This window comes from Pseudonaja textilis, chromosome Z (genome assembly GCF_049901715.1).
Source record: "Pseudonaja textilis isolate UNSWEBS1 chromosome Z, rPseTex1.2, whole genome shotgun sequence".
NCBI lineage: Eukaryota > Metazoa > Chordata > Lepidosauria > Squamata > Elapidae > Pseudonaja > Pseudonaja textilis.
Genome location: NC_142008.1, coordinates 46,322,827 through 46,336,446, shown reverse-complemented (window position 1 = coordinate 46,336,446; position 13,620 = coordinate 46,322,827). Strand labels below are relative to the sequence as shown.

Sequence of the window (13,620 nt, the reverse complement as noted above, 5' to 3'; positions counted from 1 at the left end):
TTTCTTTAGTTTTTTCCCATTGATTTGAAGTGTTCTAGGGGTGGCAACAGTCTCTAAGTACTCAGTTTTCTTTTTTTAAAAAAAAACAAATTTTATTGATTTTACAAAACAATACACAAACGAAACATAAAATATAATGACATAAGAAATCTTTTTCTAAAAAAACCAATACATCTTATTTAAAGACAGAATTATTCCAAGTTATTACATTTCCATACAAACACAACTTAATATATATATTTACCTTATCTGTTCATCTTCATATCTTATCCCGAACTTCTCTTTATTACTTCCTTTCCTTCTATTTATTCAAATTATATCTCTTTAACTTTAGATTGTATACATTTTTTATATCCATCTGTCTTATACATTTTCATTATTCTCTTCCAATACAAAAACAAACAAGACATAAAACATAAAAACATAAAACATCTTTTCTGAAAGTTGCTTGATCCCGGGTTAAAACTCATCGTAGAGACACCACTTCAAAAATCATGTTCCTTTTATATATCATTACATATCTTATTACCGTTTTCCATTTTCTATATAGCTTCTTCCTTTTTTTTAACTCTCTTAGTTTTATTCTACTTATCTCATCTCAGTTCAAGTCATAATACTTATCATTCTTTGTCTGTTCTCAACTATCCATTCATTTTTTCTCTTTAAACAAAACCTCTCCTGTACACTAATTGGAGTATGATGCCTTTAACTCTTTCCCCTAACCTAATAATACTTAATATCACACATAACTTGTATTGGGATTCTGTTTAGCACATCCTAAAGTTATATTATATAGAGAGAAAAAGAAAAAAAAGAGAAAGAACAACAATAACAAAGAAACAAATTTATAAATATATAATATAGCTAGTACCCCTGTCAAAACCATTTTAATCATACATATTAATACTCATTTATATCTTAAACATTTTATTCTAAAAATGCCTATAATAACACAATCTTATGTACCTTACAGAATCCCTTTTTTCAATTAGATTTACCTATTGTCTCTAAATAAATTTTGTTTCTTTAAATCTTGCTTCCCATCGTTGAGACTTCTCACCCCTTCCTTTCTCCCTTGCTTATTCTTTTCCTTACCCTTTTTACCCCTTTGTCTCTCCACCTCCCTTTTCTTCTTCTGCTTTCCCACTTCCAGTTGTTTTCTAACCTTATATCCACCTTTCAACTCATTTTTATCTTTTTTGGTTGTTTTTTTAGGTTTTAAAATCCCTTTTTCCTTTTCCTCTTTCTTCTTCTCCCCAAATACGATCACATGTTCATCAAAAATAGTTTCTTCTTTGTCCCAATTATCCTGCTGCGCAATCAATTCTCCATAGGAACGCACCGCCATTTCTAGAGATTGAAAAATAATGTCCAAAGTATCTTTCCAGTCTTGTTCTTCCTTTTTATATTTTGGATATTCAGTTTTAGATTCATCCAAGGATGATGCCATTATAAAGAGGAAAAAATTTTCCCAAAACAACCACCCGAGTGTTTTTAAACAAAGAAAAAAAATTTCCCAAAAGATCCAAAGTCACCAAACAATCCAGATAGACTATTTCTTTTAGCACTTTTTCCCTTCTTCCATTTCTTTTTCTGGGGTTGCTATTAAATCACAAAATTCCAATTAAAATATGTCTTTTTGAAGTCTTATTAATGTTCAAATGGCTCTTTAAAATTCTAGGCAGTCTGCTCCTTATTTTCAACTTCTACTTCAATTTTTTTCCTCTCCCTTCCCACTCACAGCAAAAGAAAAATTTTTCTTTAAATATTTAGAAATCCATATCCCTTTGGCATTAGCATAGTCTTTAGCATTTAGCATACCTTCAATGCGGGTTTTCCGATTTCTCTCAAAGCTGTTCTATTTGGAAGGAGAGTGAAAAGAAAAAAAGTTTTCCCTTTAATATCCATTCGCTGCTTACTCAGTCTGGGAACAATGTGTCTTTAATAGGTGTTAAATACCAGGATACTTTCACTGTTCCTTTGTCCCGGTCAGCAAAATCACTTTCACTTCTTCACAAGCTCCTCCAGCACTTTCTTTTTCCAGCTGAGCTCTTCTATGTGGCGGCCATTACAGACCGCCGCTCAGCTGCCTTCGGAGAGGGAGATTTAGCCGGCTAGGGAAGAGAGATGCGATGTCTCTCGTCCCTGCCAGAACCCCCCAGTCTTCACCACCTTCTACAAAGGTGGCTTAGCCCCGAAGCCAAATGGCTCGGGGCACTCAGGCAGTGAACACAGGCAGGGACCACACACAGTCACGGATTCCTGCCTGCACCGAAGCGCCACAAGCCAGAAGTCCAAAGTACTCAGTTTTCTTGATGTTGAGGCAGAGGAGCCACGACGCCAAACTGGCAGGCCACTTTGGGTTCTTAAAGACTTTACACTTGGCTCAGAGGCAGTTCTGGTGGCCTGGCATAAAGAAAGATGTGGACAGTTATGTGAAAAATTGCACCATCTGTACCACAATGAAAAAATGACCAGGAAAACCCCCTGGACTGCTACAAACAGTAGCGGAGCCAACAAGGCCATGGGAGGAGATTTCAATGGATTTCATAGTGGAGTTGCCGAAAAGTGGGGGAACACACAGTGATCTGGACTATAATAGACATTTTCCAAACAGACGCATTTCATACCTTGCAGCGGACTACCCTTAACCCACCAGTTAGCCAAGCTATTCCTGAAGCACATCTACCGCCTGCATGGAGTACCACGGAGAATTATCTCAGACAGAGTGGTCCAATTCACAGCCAAATTTTGGAGGGAATTCCTGAGGTCTATTGGGTTATCCCAGGGTCTTAGCTCGGCCTTTCATCCGAGCACCAATGGAGGGGCATGGTAGAGCAGTATCTGAGGTGCTATGTTAATTATCAGCAGTCCAGTTGGGTGGACCTCCTGCCTTTCTCAGATGTTCACAGTAACACAGAACTAACCCCCTTCAAGGTGGTGAGTGGCATGGACTTTGTCCCAATGCCTGAGTATCCAAGGGACTCCCCTCCTCAGTCAGCCTGACCAATTGGATATCAACGCTGAAAGCAACTTGGGTGAATGTCAAACAAGCACTGGCAAAAGCAGCACAGACCTATAAGAGACTGGCAGACAAACACCAAGCTCCACAACAACCATTCCAATTGGGGGAGAAGGTCTTTCTCTATACCAAATATCTGGGGTTAAGACTCCCTAGCAAGAAATTGGCGTCAAAGTTCATGGGACCATTCCCCATAATAAAGATCATCAACCCAGTCATGGTGCAATTGAAATTGCCCCAATTGTTAGGGAAAATACACCCGGTATTCCATAGTAACCTATTAAAACCCGCGGTCGGATCAATACTGAGGCTCCTGCCTCGTGAGCCCCCAGATCCTGTGGTCAAAGGAGGCCAAACCCATTATGAAGTGCAGCGAATCCTCGATTCGAAGTGGCACAGGAGACAATTCCAATATTTAATCAAGTGGAAGGGCTACCACTTATCAGAGGCATCATGGGTAAAGAGTAGGAATGTCCAAGCTGATCTCTTTGTAGCAAGGTTCCGTGCAGAAAATCCAATTATGCATTCTGCCTATATTAACATTTTGTCAATAGCAAATGAAGAAAAGTACAAATTGTGAAAATGTTTCACAAGGAATTGCTAGCTAGCAGAAAATAACCTAACCTGCAATTTAGTGTAAATTGATAAAAACATAATTAATGAGAATTTGCAGGTGTCTAAAAACGCATCAGTGTGTTTTTAGTTTTGCTTCACATTAATTTCACCAAAGGGACTCTGGTACATGTTATTTTATTGAGCCTTCAAGTCAGAGTTGACTCCTCATGACTACCTGATCAAGGTCTCCTGGTTTCTGTCTTGTGTCTTTACCACTAGACTCAAATTCTTGGCTTACTCTGCAAAACTTTTAATAAAAAGACTGACAAAGAATTGCCATGAATTTTCATGAAGGTGATAGAATGTGTCTTTAATAAACAGAGGCAATTGTTTTTACATGGGGAAGAAAGACATTACTGTCAGCATTACCCCAACTGCCAATTGGACAAAGGGATCTCTTTCACAGTATATTGCTGGTTATACAACAAAAGCAGAGAAACACGAAGCAGCCAGAGCGAAATCAGAAATGCCTCTAATTCTGTTCTAAGTTTGCAAGTCCCAGTGCTTTGTAAATGCATTCTCCACTCCATTTTTCATTTCACTCTGTTCTGGCCACCGTTTGCTTTCTCTGTTTTCAGCCAGGAAACTGATTTCTATTTTGGCTATGATGTAAATGCATTTTGGTTTCCCCAGTGGACAGTCTAATAGGAGACACGTAGGTGTACAGAATGGAGCATGTAAGACAGTTTAAAAGCAGAACCTTGCCTTTATAGGAAAAGAACTTGGGAAAAGAATGTTTGCAAAAGACAGTTTTGCAAGGCAGATCTTATGCCTGTTTTATATCGTTGCATTTTTTAATTTTATTTTTAAAGGGAAGTTGCTTCAGTACGGGAGCGAGCACTTGCCTGCTACCTTGCCTTCCCTGCTTTATTCTGTAAGGCTGTTGGGAGTTTTTAAGCTGTGTGAGAATCCTGGGAGTTGGTGATGTCAGACGGATTGGGTCATTTGAAGGTTAGCAGCCTGGGAAGGGTTCATTGAAAGTTCACTCGCATATATTAAGCAATTCAATCTTTCATTCTCTGTGACACAAGTAGTAGGAAGTGAGCCGTTCGAAAGCAGAAGGATCTATTCAGCAGCAAAGGGGGATCTCAAGCTGATTTCAAAGCCTGTTTCGTCCGCAAAACTTCAAGGCTGCACGGGAAGCAAAAAAAATATCTTCGCTTCAGAACAAGGCAAAGTAGTTCGAAGGCTTCTGAAAGATTTGGGGCAACAGATTAATGGGAAATAGAATTTGGAATACTTCTTGTTTTCCCCTCCTCCCTTCATTCGACTGGATTGGCTGAGCAGCCTGGAAAATGGTAAATGATCATTTGGATCAATTACAGGCTTTTAGATGTGTTGTCTGTCATAATTCATGATTCTGGTCTGGGAAAAAGACCAACAGTTTTCGTGCCAAAAAAGGGGCAGAGTTTGATGGAGTTGGATGTACTTTTATATGTCATTTTCCCCCACACCTAGAGGAAGGCACTTTTGCAGACCTACTGAAGAGGGAATCATGTTTGACTGCATGGATGCCCTAGCAGTCAGCCCTGGTCAAATGCTGGATTTCTACACAGCAAGTCCATCTTCCTGCATGCTCCAGGAGAAGGCTCTGAAAGCCTGCTTCACTGGATTGACACAAACAGAGTGGCAACACCGGCACAGTGCTCAATGTAGGTCCTGCTATTGTTTTGTTGCACTTATTTGCTCTCTTTAAAAAATTGCATGCCAAAAACAGGAGAAAAATACTACCCAAAAGAGAACAGGGAAAATTAAAACAAGGTGTATTTTCCCCAAATCGATTTTTATGCAGATATATTGTGTATGCATACACATTTGGCTTTGCATTTTTTTAAAAAAAATACCACAACTTCAAGCACGTTTCACCTTCCAACCTTATTCCTCTAGTATATTTAAATAATTTGGTCATTAGATGTAAATGCAGTAATGCTTTTTATTAAATAAAATATCATGCAGTATACATGAAAAGCTGTTTCCTTTTCTGTATGTTTATTTGCATTTCATAGGCTTTAATTTTTATATATATATTTTAACTACGTTTTAGCATCTAAAATGGAGTATTTTGCAAAGCAGCAGTTTCTGGAAAGGTAAAATGAAAAGTTAAAGGGCTTCTGTAAATGTTTCTCTGACCAAGAAAAGAAAGAAGCAGCAGTATTTCTTTGCATTGAGGTGCTGCCACCTTTCTTTTCTTTTTTTTTACTTTGTTGCTCTAAAAAGTCCCTGTTTTTTTTCTAGAAAACTAACCCCTTGTGTTTTGCCATCAATTATCTCAGCACTGTCTTGTGTGTGAACAATTCAGTCTGGATAAGAAAAGCTATAGCTTGGTCCGGCAAAATTGTTTTCAAATGCCTATTATGTTATCAGATCTTCATCTAGTGTTAAAGGACATGGGTGTCAAAACATGGCATGCTTTTATAGTTTACTTTAAAGTTTGAGAAAGAGCAAGCAGTGCCAAAGTTCCAACACTGCACTGTCTGCAGGGGGAGGAAGACCCTTGAAGGATGATGCTTCATTGCTTTGACACTGATTTGGATAAATGATGACTATCTATCAAATTGTTTTAACATGCTCTTTGACACTTCAGTGGACCATTAACTAGAGAGTAAAGTTGACATTAGTGTGGTTCTTAGGCTTCTCAATTGCTTAAAACACACACGCTTTAAAAGGTACAATCTGCAAAGAAAGTAAACTGGTGTTTTTTCATATTTATAATATGAGCATTTTGATAACATGCTATAATCAGAAGTATTTTCATTGTGATTAGGTCATCATTGATAATCGCAAAAGAAAATGTGTCTCTGGGATAAAATATTGAGAATGCTTCAGGAATAAAGTTAAAAACAAGTGTAAAATTTAAAATCAACAGGCAATTGAAATAGTGAAGGAATTTCCAAGTATTTCCATGCTAGGTGGGGAGGTATTTAAACTGCATTAATTCAGCATTGCTGATTTAAAAAAGAATTGTATTTAACTCTGTCAGAACACCTTTGACATTTCTGTTCTTTTTTTAACAAGAATTTTATAATGTATAGTTTAGCTAAAATCATAGTATAAATATTTAAATGTTAAGGTGTTGCTTAGTGGAGCAAGAGCTTTTCTAGTGTCAATGTCTTAGAAAAAGCTAACATTGCAGAGTTCTACATAGATTGCTATGAAATAAATGTTTCCTTCTTTTAAAAAAGGCATGCCAGTTGATCCAGAGTAAGCTAAAACAGGCTTGTCCTGATCTGTGAATTGCAGGTTCTAAAATATGCCATTTAGTCGAAGCTGGTACAATGTTAATTAAATTACACTACTATACAGCAAAATGATTTCAAAATATACTTTCATGGATTGAAATTACTTTTCAATTTGCAAATTATGATTTTTAATTAGTGATATTTATAGCAATTATCGTATCCTGCAGTGTGTTTTATTTTATTCTGATATTTAACCTATTTATAATGATAAAAATATACTCTCCACATATTAAGCAGTAACTCCATTTGCAAATATTTTCTTTTGTTAACAAGAAACTACAGTTTTGCGTAATATATTGAGATAGACCCATTTTATAAGATAGAAAAAAAAAGGAACAGTCCAGTGCATTTTGTTTTGGGTATAATCATTATATTGTAATAGTTTATTTATTCCACAGTTTTTGATGCATCAATACTAGAAGTTGAATAAGTAGATAGTAACAGTAGTTATGATTTTTTAAAATTTAGTGCAAAAACACCAAGGAAAATATTGGCAGTTCTCTGCAATGCAAACTTACAAATAATTGAAATGTTACACCACAGTAATGCAGTATGTATTTGATAAATCCTAAAATCATATTTTTAAAGATTGAGTTGCCAATATTAAAATCATGTGTGTATGTGTCTCTGTGTTTGTGCACTTATTGTATATTGTTCTCAAATGTGCTAAAGTGTGAGTTTCCTTTCAAAATAAAACGAGTTTAAAATATATTCTAATCTTAGAGTCAGTATGCTAAAGTGAAATAAACAATTTCTGAGTCAATAATTTACAAATAACCTATTGTACTTTACCTGTAGCAAATTACTTAAAACAATTTTATAAAAATATAAAGGGCTTAGATAAAAACTTTGTATATATTTCTGATTTTTAAAATGACACAAAGTATAAATGAATAAAAACTATTTTATTTCTGATTATTCTTATAAGAAAAATGATAAACGAGCTTTTTCAATTGCTAATGCCCATTTTAGAATGCCCGTTTTATATTTTGTCATTGTTTTCAGAGAAAATATAATGGTATCAGCATTATTTTTTATTTAAATTAGATAATGAAATACATGTGTAATAACATATCCCTGTACATCTCTACTCAGAAGTAAGCCAAGTGAACTTAAATGTTACATACCTTAAGGGAACTGCATAGGATTGTAAGCTAATGATGTAATCTTGTTAATTCAGAAATAAGATTCACTATATTGAGTGAGATCTAATCCTTATGTGTGTTTAGGATTAAAATTTTGATCTCTTTTGCAATAGAATGTATGTATACTTGCTAATTTACACAAATTAACTTACAGCATAATAGTTTATAGATCTGCCTAAAATCTCTGAAAAAAATCTGGAATTGCATGACATTGCTAAAATATTGGCTATTATTAATGTTTAGATCTTACTGCATTCTTGCAGTAATCAGCTTCATAAAGTTCACAAACAACTGTTCTAAGAGAAACTCATTGTTTATTTTACGTATTTTTGGTCAGAATATAAAAACAAACATATTTAAGTATATGACATGACATCCACATTCCTAGGTATTGAATTTCAGCAGATGCTGTTGGAGGTTCTGCATTGCAACTAAAGAGAATATTCATTGTTATCTACGTTTATTTAAAGGTTCTAAGAAATTGCTGGTTACTAGAAAACTTATATTAAGAAGTTTTTATTTGCTGTAAATGGGTCTAAAATATACTTGCTAATTTATTATTTAATAGGGGTCCAAATTAATTTAGGGCCTTTGGAAAAACAGTGAATCTAACTTTCTGGATTTTTCCTGTGACATTTGACATTTCATTTAAATAAGACAACTTCTTTTTCAATATATTCTGCTTAAAAAAACAAAAAAAAAAGCTGGAGTTAATATATCTGAATTTGAAGAGGCAAGATAGCCTGATTATTGTTTATTCATAAACAGGAATTCAATTACTTTCATCTTGCCTGGAGAAAACATGAATTACCTCTGATTTTACCCAGTGTTATCTATCAAATCATTATAGTCCAGCTAATAAGATAAGATAGAGTCCATCTCAGATTGCGATAATATTTATATCATACAAACAATTATATTTTCAAAACTTCTAATTCATTGATTGTATTCATACATTGGTCATTTTTAACCATCTCTACTGAAAACTGTTTATTTGTGAACTTTTACCAGTTAAAAAGTGTTGCTGCTTCATTCATGTGTCTTGTGTCACTTCTTACAAAGTTGGCAAATTCAATTCATTCTTATGGCAACATGTTTGATCTCAAAGTAAAATGTCTGATGCTTAGCATCATTTCAACTTACTGTTAACTTCCACTAGCTGACAGAAAATAAAACTGATGCCAAGGACATTTTGGATCAAAGAGTCAGAATTAGTTGAATATAATTCTCCTTTTGCTCTGCATAGTACATTTGAATGACAAAAGTCTGAAAATAATCATATAAATATCTACTTTCTTTCCTTCCTTTCTGATTGATCTTGTCAAAAGAAAAAGTCTTGAAATAAGAACAGAAAGGGAAGGAAATTGAAAATATTACATTTGTTATTTTTTCAAAGCGCACATGGAATTAAATACATGGCATTTCAGGATTTTTTTGTCTTCCCAATTTTATGCTAATTATCATTGTGCATATATATTTGTGTATCCCAATTTAGCACTTTTGGAGAACTCTTCTGAGTATTTGATAGTTAACTAGATACATTCCCCCCATACAGTAGTAAGGAATCCAATCTTACAAACTTCAGCATTACATTTTGTCTTTTCTGTTCCATGTCCCTGCCATCAAGGGATATAACAGAAATGAAAAACAGCTTCCTGTGATCATAAGTGCATGCCAAACTATAGCACATATCATATGTATTGCTTCTGCCATTTCTGTAATGTTACTTCGGAGGTTTCTATATTCTGTAAAGATGGAACATTTGGAACTAGACAGTACAGTCACTTAGTTATTGTAATACAACTTTGGGTGCACCAATGTCAAATTAATGTTCATAAATTTCAAAACATGAATTTTTTTCAAGGATTTAAATGATTATAGACTGTTTTTGGGAAACCAAAATGTATTAATTAACAATTGAGAGGACTACTTTTGTGCCTTTGAAGCTATTGAAACTATTTAGGATTTTTTTGCATTTGTTTAAATCCAACAAAAAGCCTATGTCAGCATTTTTCATGCAAACAGAAAAATTCCCAGCAAGGCCAAATCATGCTTGAGAAAAAGGAAATGGGATATTGTACCACTATGGAATAGCACCTGGCATCATTAGGGCTAGGAATTGAAATTCATTTACTACTGGCAATATAATTGGGTTCCTCAAACCATTTGAAGCCTTGCAGTACTTTAAGAGGGCCCCGTGCCACAAATAAAGAGCAAGATAAAGAAGGGGAGAACAAGCAAAATGGTAAAAGAAGAACAAAGCTATAACATTTGTCTTTGGAAAAACAGTTTTGTTCAGTAAGAAAAACTATGTCAATGGTTAATCAAGCTGATAGGGACATCAAACCAACACCACCTAGAGTCATTTGCTGAGATGGGCAGCTACAGAAATCATTAAAAAAAACCCTTCATCTAATGCACCTGGCTATAGCTATTTGTTCTGTGATGAGAATGCCCCTGATTCAATCCTTTTTAGAAGCAACATGTTCTTAATTCATACAAAAGCTTCTGCGTTTCATTGCAATATATTGAATTGAAAGCAGAAGAGGAAGTGCAGCAATGTATTCCCAACAGAGACACATTCATGATTAGTATGATGCAAATGCCCAGCAAAAAGTTACTAGCCTGTGACCGGATAGGATGTTTTCCCAGTGGGCGTGTCCATTATAATTTTGCACTGCTGTCCAACACAAACTTTACAACTATGAAATATTTACAAGAGGAGATTGACTATTAGTTTACATATTTCTACAAGAAATATGGCTAAACTAAATTTAAATTTATTTAATTAAAATAAATTAAAATTTTAATATAGTCCTTGCTTTCTTGTTACTGTGCTTTTACATTAATCTTTTCCTAATAATTTTTAAAAGCCATCATACAACATAAACAAGGTATTCAATCTTGTTTTTAAAGCAGACACAAAAAGAAGGAATCACTGGATACTCTTTGAATTTTCCTGAGCATCTATGGTTTGAGTTTGCAGTTCCTAAGAATGCTTCCCTTTTTACAAAATGGGTTGTCCTTGCTTCTGATCAATATTGGCTGATAAAAACTTTATAAGGAATAACAGAGTAACAGAGTTGAAAGGGATCCTGAAGGTCTTCTAGTTCAACTCCTTACCTCCCCTCTCAATTTGTCTGCACCCTATACCAGTCCAGACAAGTGGCTGTGAAATCTCTTTTTAAAAATTTAATTATTTGATCTCATGGTCAGGAAATTTCTCCTTAGTTCTAGGTTGGATCTTTTCCTTGAAAAGTTTCTATCCCTTACTTCATGCCCTGCCCTCAGGTTCTTAGAAAGTAGGTCGATACCTATTTCATAACCCTTCAAATACTGAAGACTGCTATCATCTTACCCCTAATCCTTCTTTTTATTAGACTAGACATACTCAGTTGCAACCATTCATATGTTTTATCCCCCAGTCCGCTAATCATTTCTGTTGCTGTTCTCTACATGTTTTCTAGAGTTGTCAGCATCTTTTTTGTATTATGGGGACCAAAACTGGGCACAGTATACCAAGTGTGGTCTTACCAAAGGACCATAAAGTGATACTTTTGTTGGATTCAAGTCTGTCAAGATCTTTCTGGATCATGAGTCTTTCTCAAGTATTGACTGTTTTCTCCAGCTTGCAAATATGCTGTGCTCCCCTTTATGTCTATCCCTTTATGTAAATCATTTATGAAGATGTTGGAGTGCTGGGCCTAAGACTGAAGCTTGGAGTACTATATGCTTCCTTCCCTGTAGATCAGGGGTGTCAAACTCAATTTTATTGAGGGCTGATCGGGGCTATGGTCAGAGGCTTTGATCAGAGGCTTTGCATCTCGGGGTGGGGCTTGGGGGGCTGCTGGCATGTTTCTTCTTTACATTGGGTAAACCAAGCCGAAGCCATGCTGGCCCAATATTTCCTCAGTGCATTGGGTAGACAGGGCTGAAACCATGCTGGCCCGATGTTTCCCCTTCTCACCGGATACACCAGGCTGAAGCGACATGGACCGGACCCTACATTTTCCAGGATGGCCTCTTGGGCTGGATCTGGCCCATGGACCTTATATTTGACATCCCTGCAGTAGATGTAGTTCTGTTGAAGACTACGTGTTGACTGCGATTGATCAGCCAGCTATAAATCCATCTGGTGGAGATGCTGTCTATCCCACATTTTTCTATATTACCAAGAAGTAAATGGTGTATTTTATTTGTTGCTCATATGAGCACTCATATTTTTTTCCTGGAAAAAATATACTTGGAATTTCATTTTTAGCCAGAGAAACGTGGTATATTTGCAGTAAAAATACATGGAATTTTTATCCTTTATCACTGATAGAATATATTCATGGATATATACAGTGGGCATAATAAATAAAACTACAGCCTGTTAAAATGACAAGCTTTTGAGATATCAACAAATCAGATAAAAGACTTCAGATTTGTTTTCACTTTTAATACGGTGTAACATATAAGCTGTACATTTCAGTTGAAAAACAAACTAAAATCTAAGAAAAAAATAAATATAAAAAAATTAAAATAACATGCTTAAATTAATACTTTGTTAAAACACTGTTTGATTTTATTTACAACATTCAGGCTTATGAAGTAGGAGTCTGTCTGCATGACGCACCTTGCCTTGGGAATCTTCCTGGCAAAAGTGCTTCAAATCTGTCAGATTGCAAGGGCATATCATATGCATAGCCCTCTTCAGCTCACTCCATAGATTTTCCATAGGATTCACATCCAGGCTTTGGCTGGGGCATTCCAGCAAGAAAAATGATTTTTTTCATTGATCTTCTGGTGAAATCATTATTTTGATTTGGAGCTATACTTTGGGTCATTGTAATGTTGAAAGGTGAAATTCTTCTTTATCTTCAGTATTTTCATAGAAACCTGAAAGCTTTGTACAAATATTGACTATTTGTACAAAATATTGAGAATTGTTCATAATTCCCTTCACTTTCATAACACATTTTCCCATATACTTTTGTCAGGCTTAATCTAAGTTTTGGAAAATGTACCTGGGCTTGAATCTTTTCTTTGCATGACAAAGTTTTTCTCTTGCTATTCTACCTCATAGCCCAGATATAGGAAGAATATGGGAAATTATATAATCAGTACTTGGCCAAAAAGTTCTGCTAGTTTTTTCTTGTTTTTTCATCAATTTTGAGGGACATCCAATTCTTGTAATGCCACTGTTTTATCATATTTTCTCCAGTTTTGGTGACTGTCTTGAATGTATTCTATGATATATTCAGTGCCTTCGAAATGGTTTTGTATCCTCCAGACTGATAAATTCTTACAATGAGAATCTTTTGATGCTTTATAAGTTCTTTACAGATCATGGCTTTTCCTCTAAGAGGCAATTGTGTAAATATAAAAAAAATCCTACTATAACCGCTGAACTAGATGGGCTTGATCAGAATCACTTTAACAGGTATGTATTATTTATTTATTTATTTATTTTATTTGATTTGTCAATTGTTTACAAGATAATAAGTATAAGTGTATACATAGTTATGAATACATGAGATGGGTACATATAAGAAAAATAAAAGAAAAATAAAATAAACAATAGGACAGGGACGGTAGGCATGTTGATGCGCTTATG

The 13,620-nt window shown here is 35.1% G+C and overlaps 1 protein-coding gene across 3 annotated transcripts in view; it reads left to right on the top strand.

The window, feature by feature from the left end:
- Positions 1-4,616: 4,616 nt before the first annotated feature.
- Positions 4,617-13,620, top strand: part of RARB (retinoic acid receptor beta) — a 135,736-nt gene continuing 126,732 nt past the window's right edge. For 2 of the 3 annotated variants that reach the window (XM_087915520.1, XM_026708151.2), the window contains exon 1: positions 4,617-5,289. In XM_087915520.1, coding sequence (XP_087771646.1) covers positions 5,061-5,289 — 229 coding nt within the window. In that variant the 5' untranslated portion in view covers positions 4,617-5,060. The remainder of the gene's footprint in view (positions 5,290-13,620) is intronic. The other variant, XM_087915521.1, reaches the window with a different exon arrangement.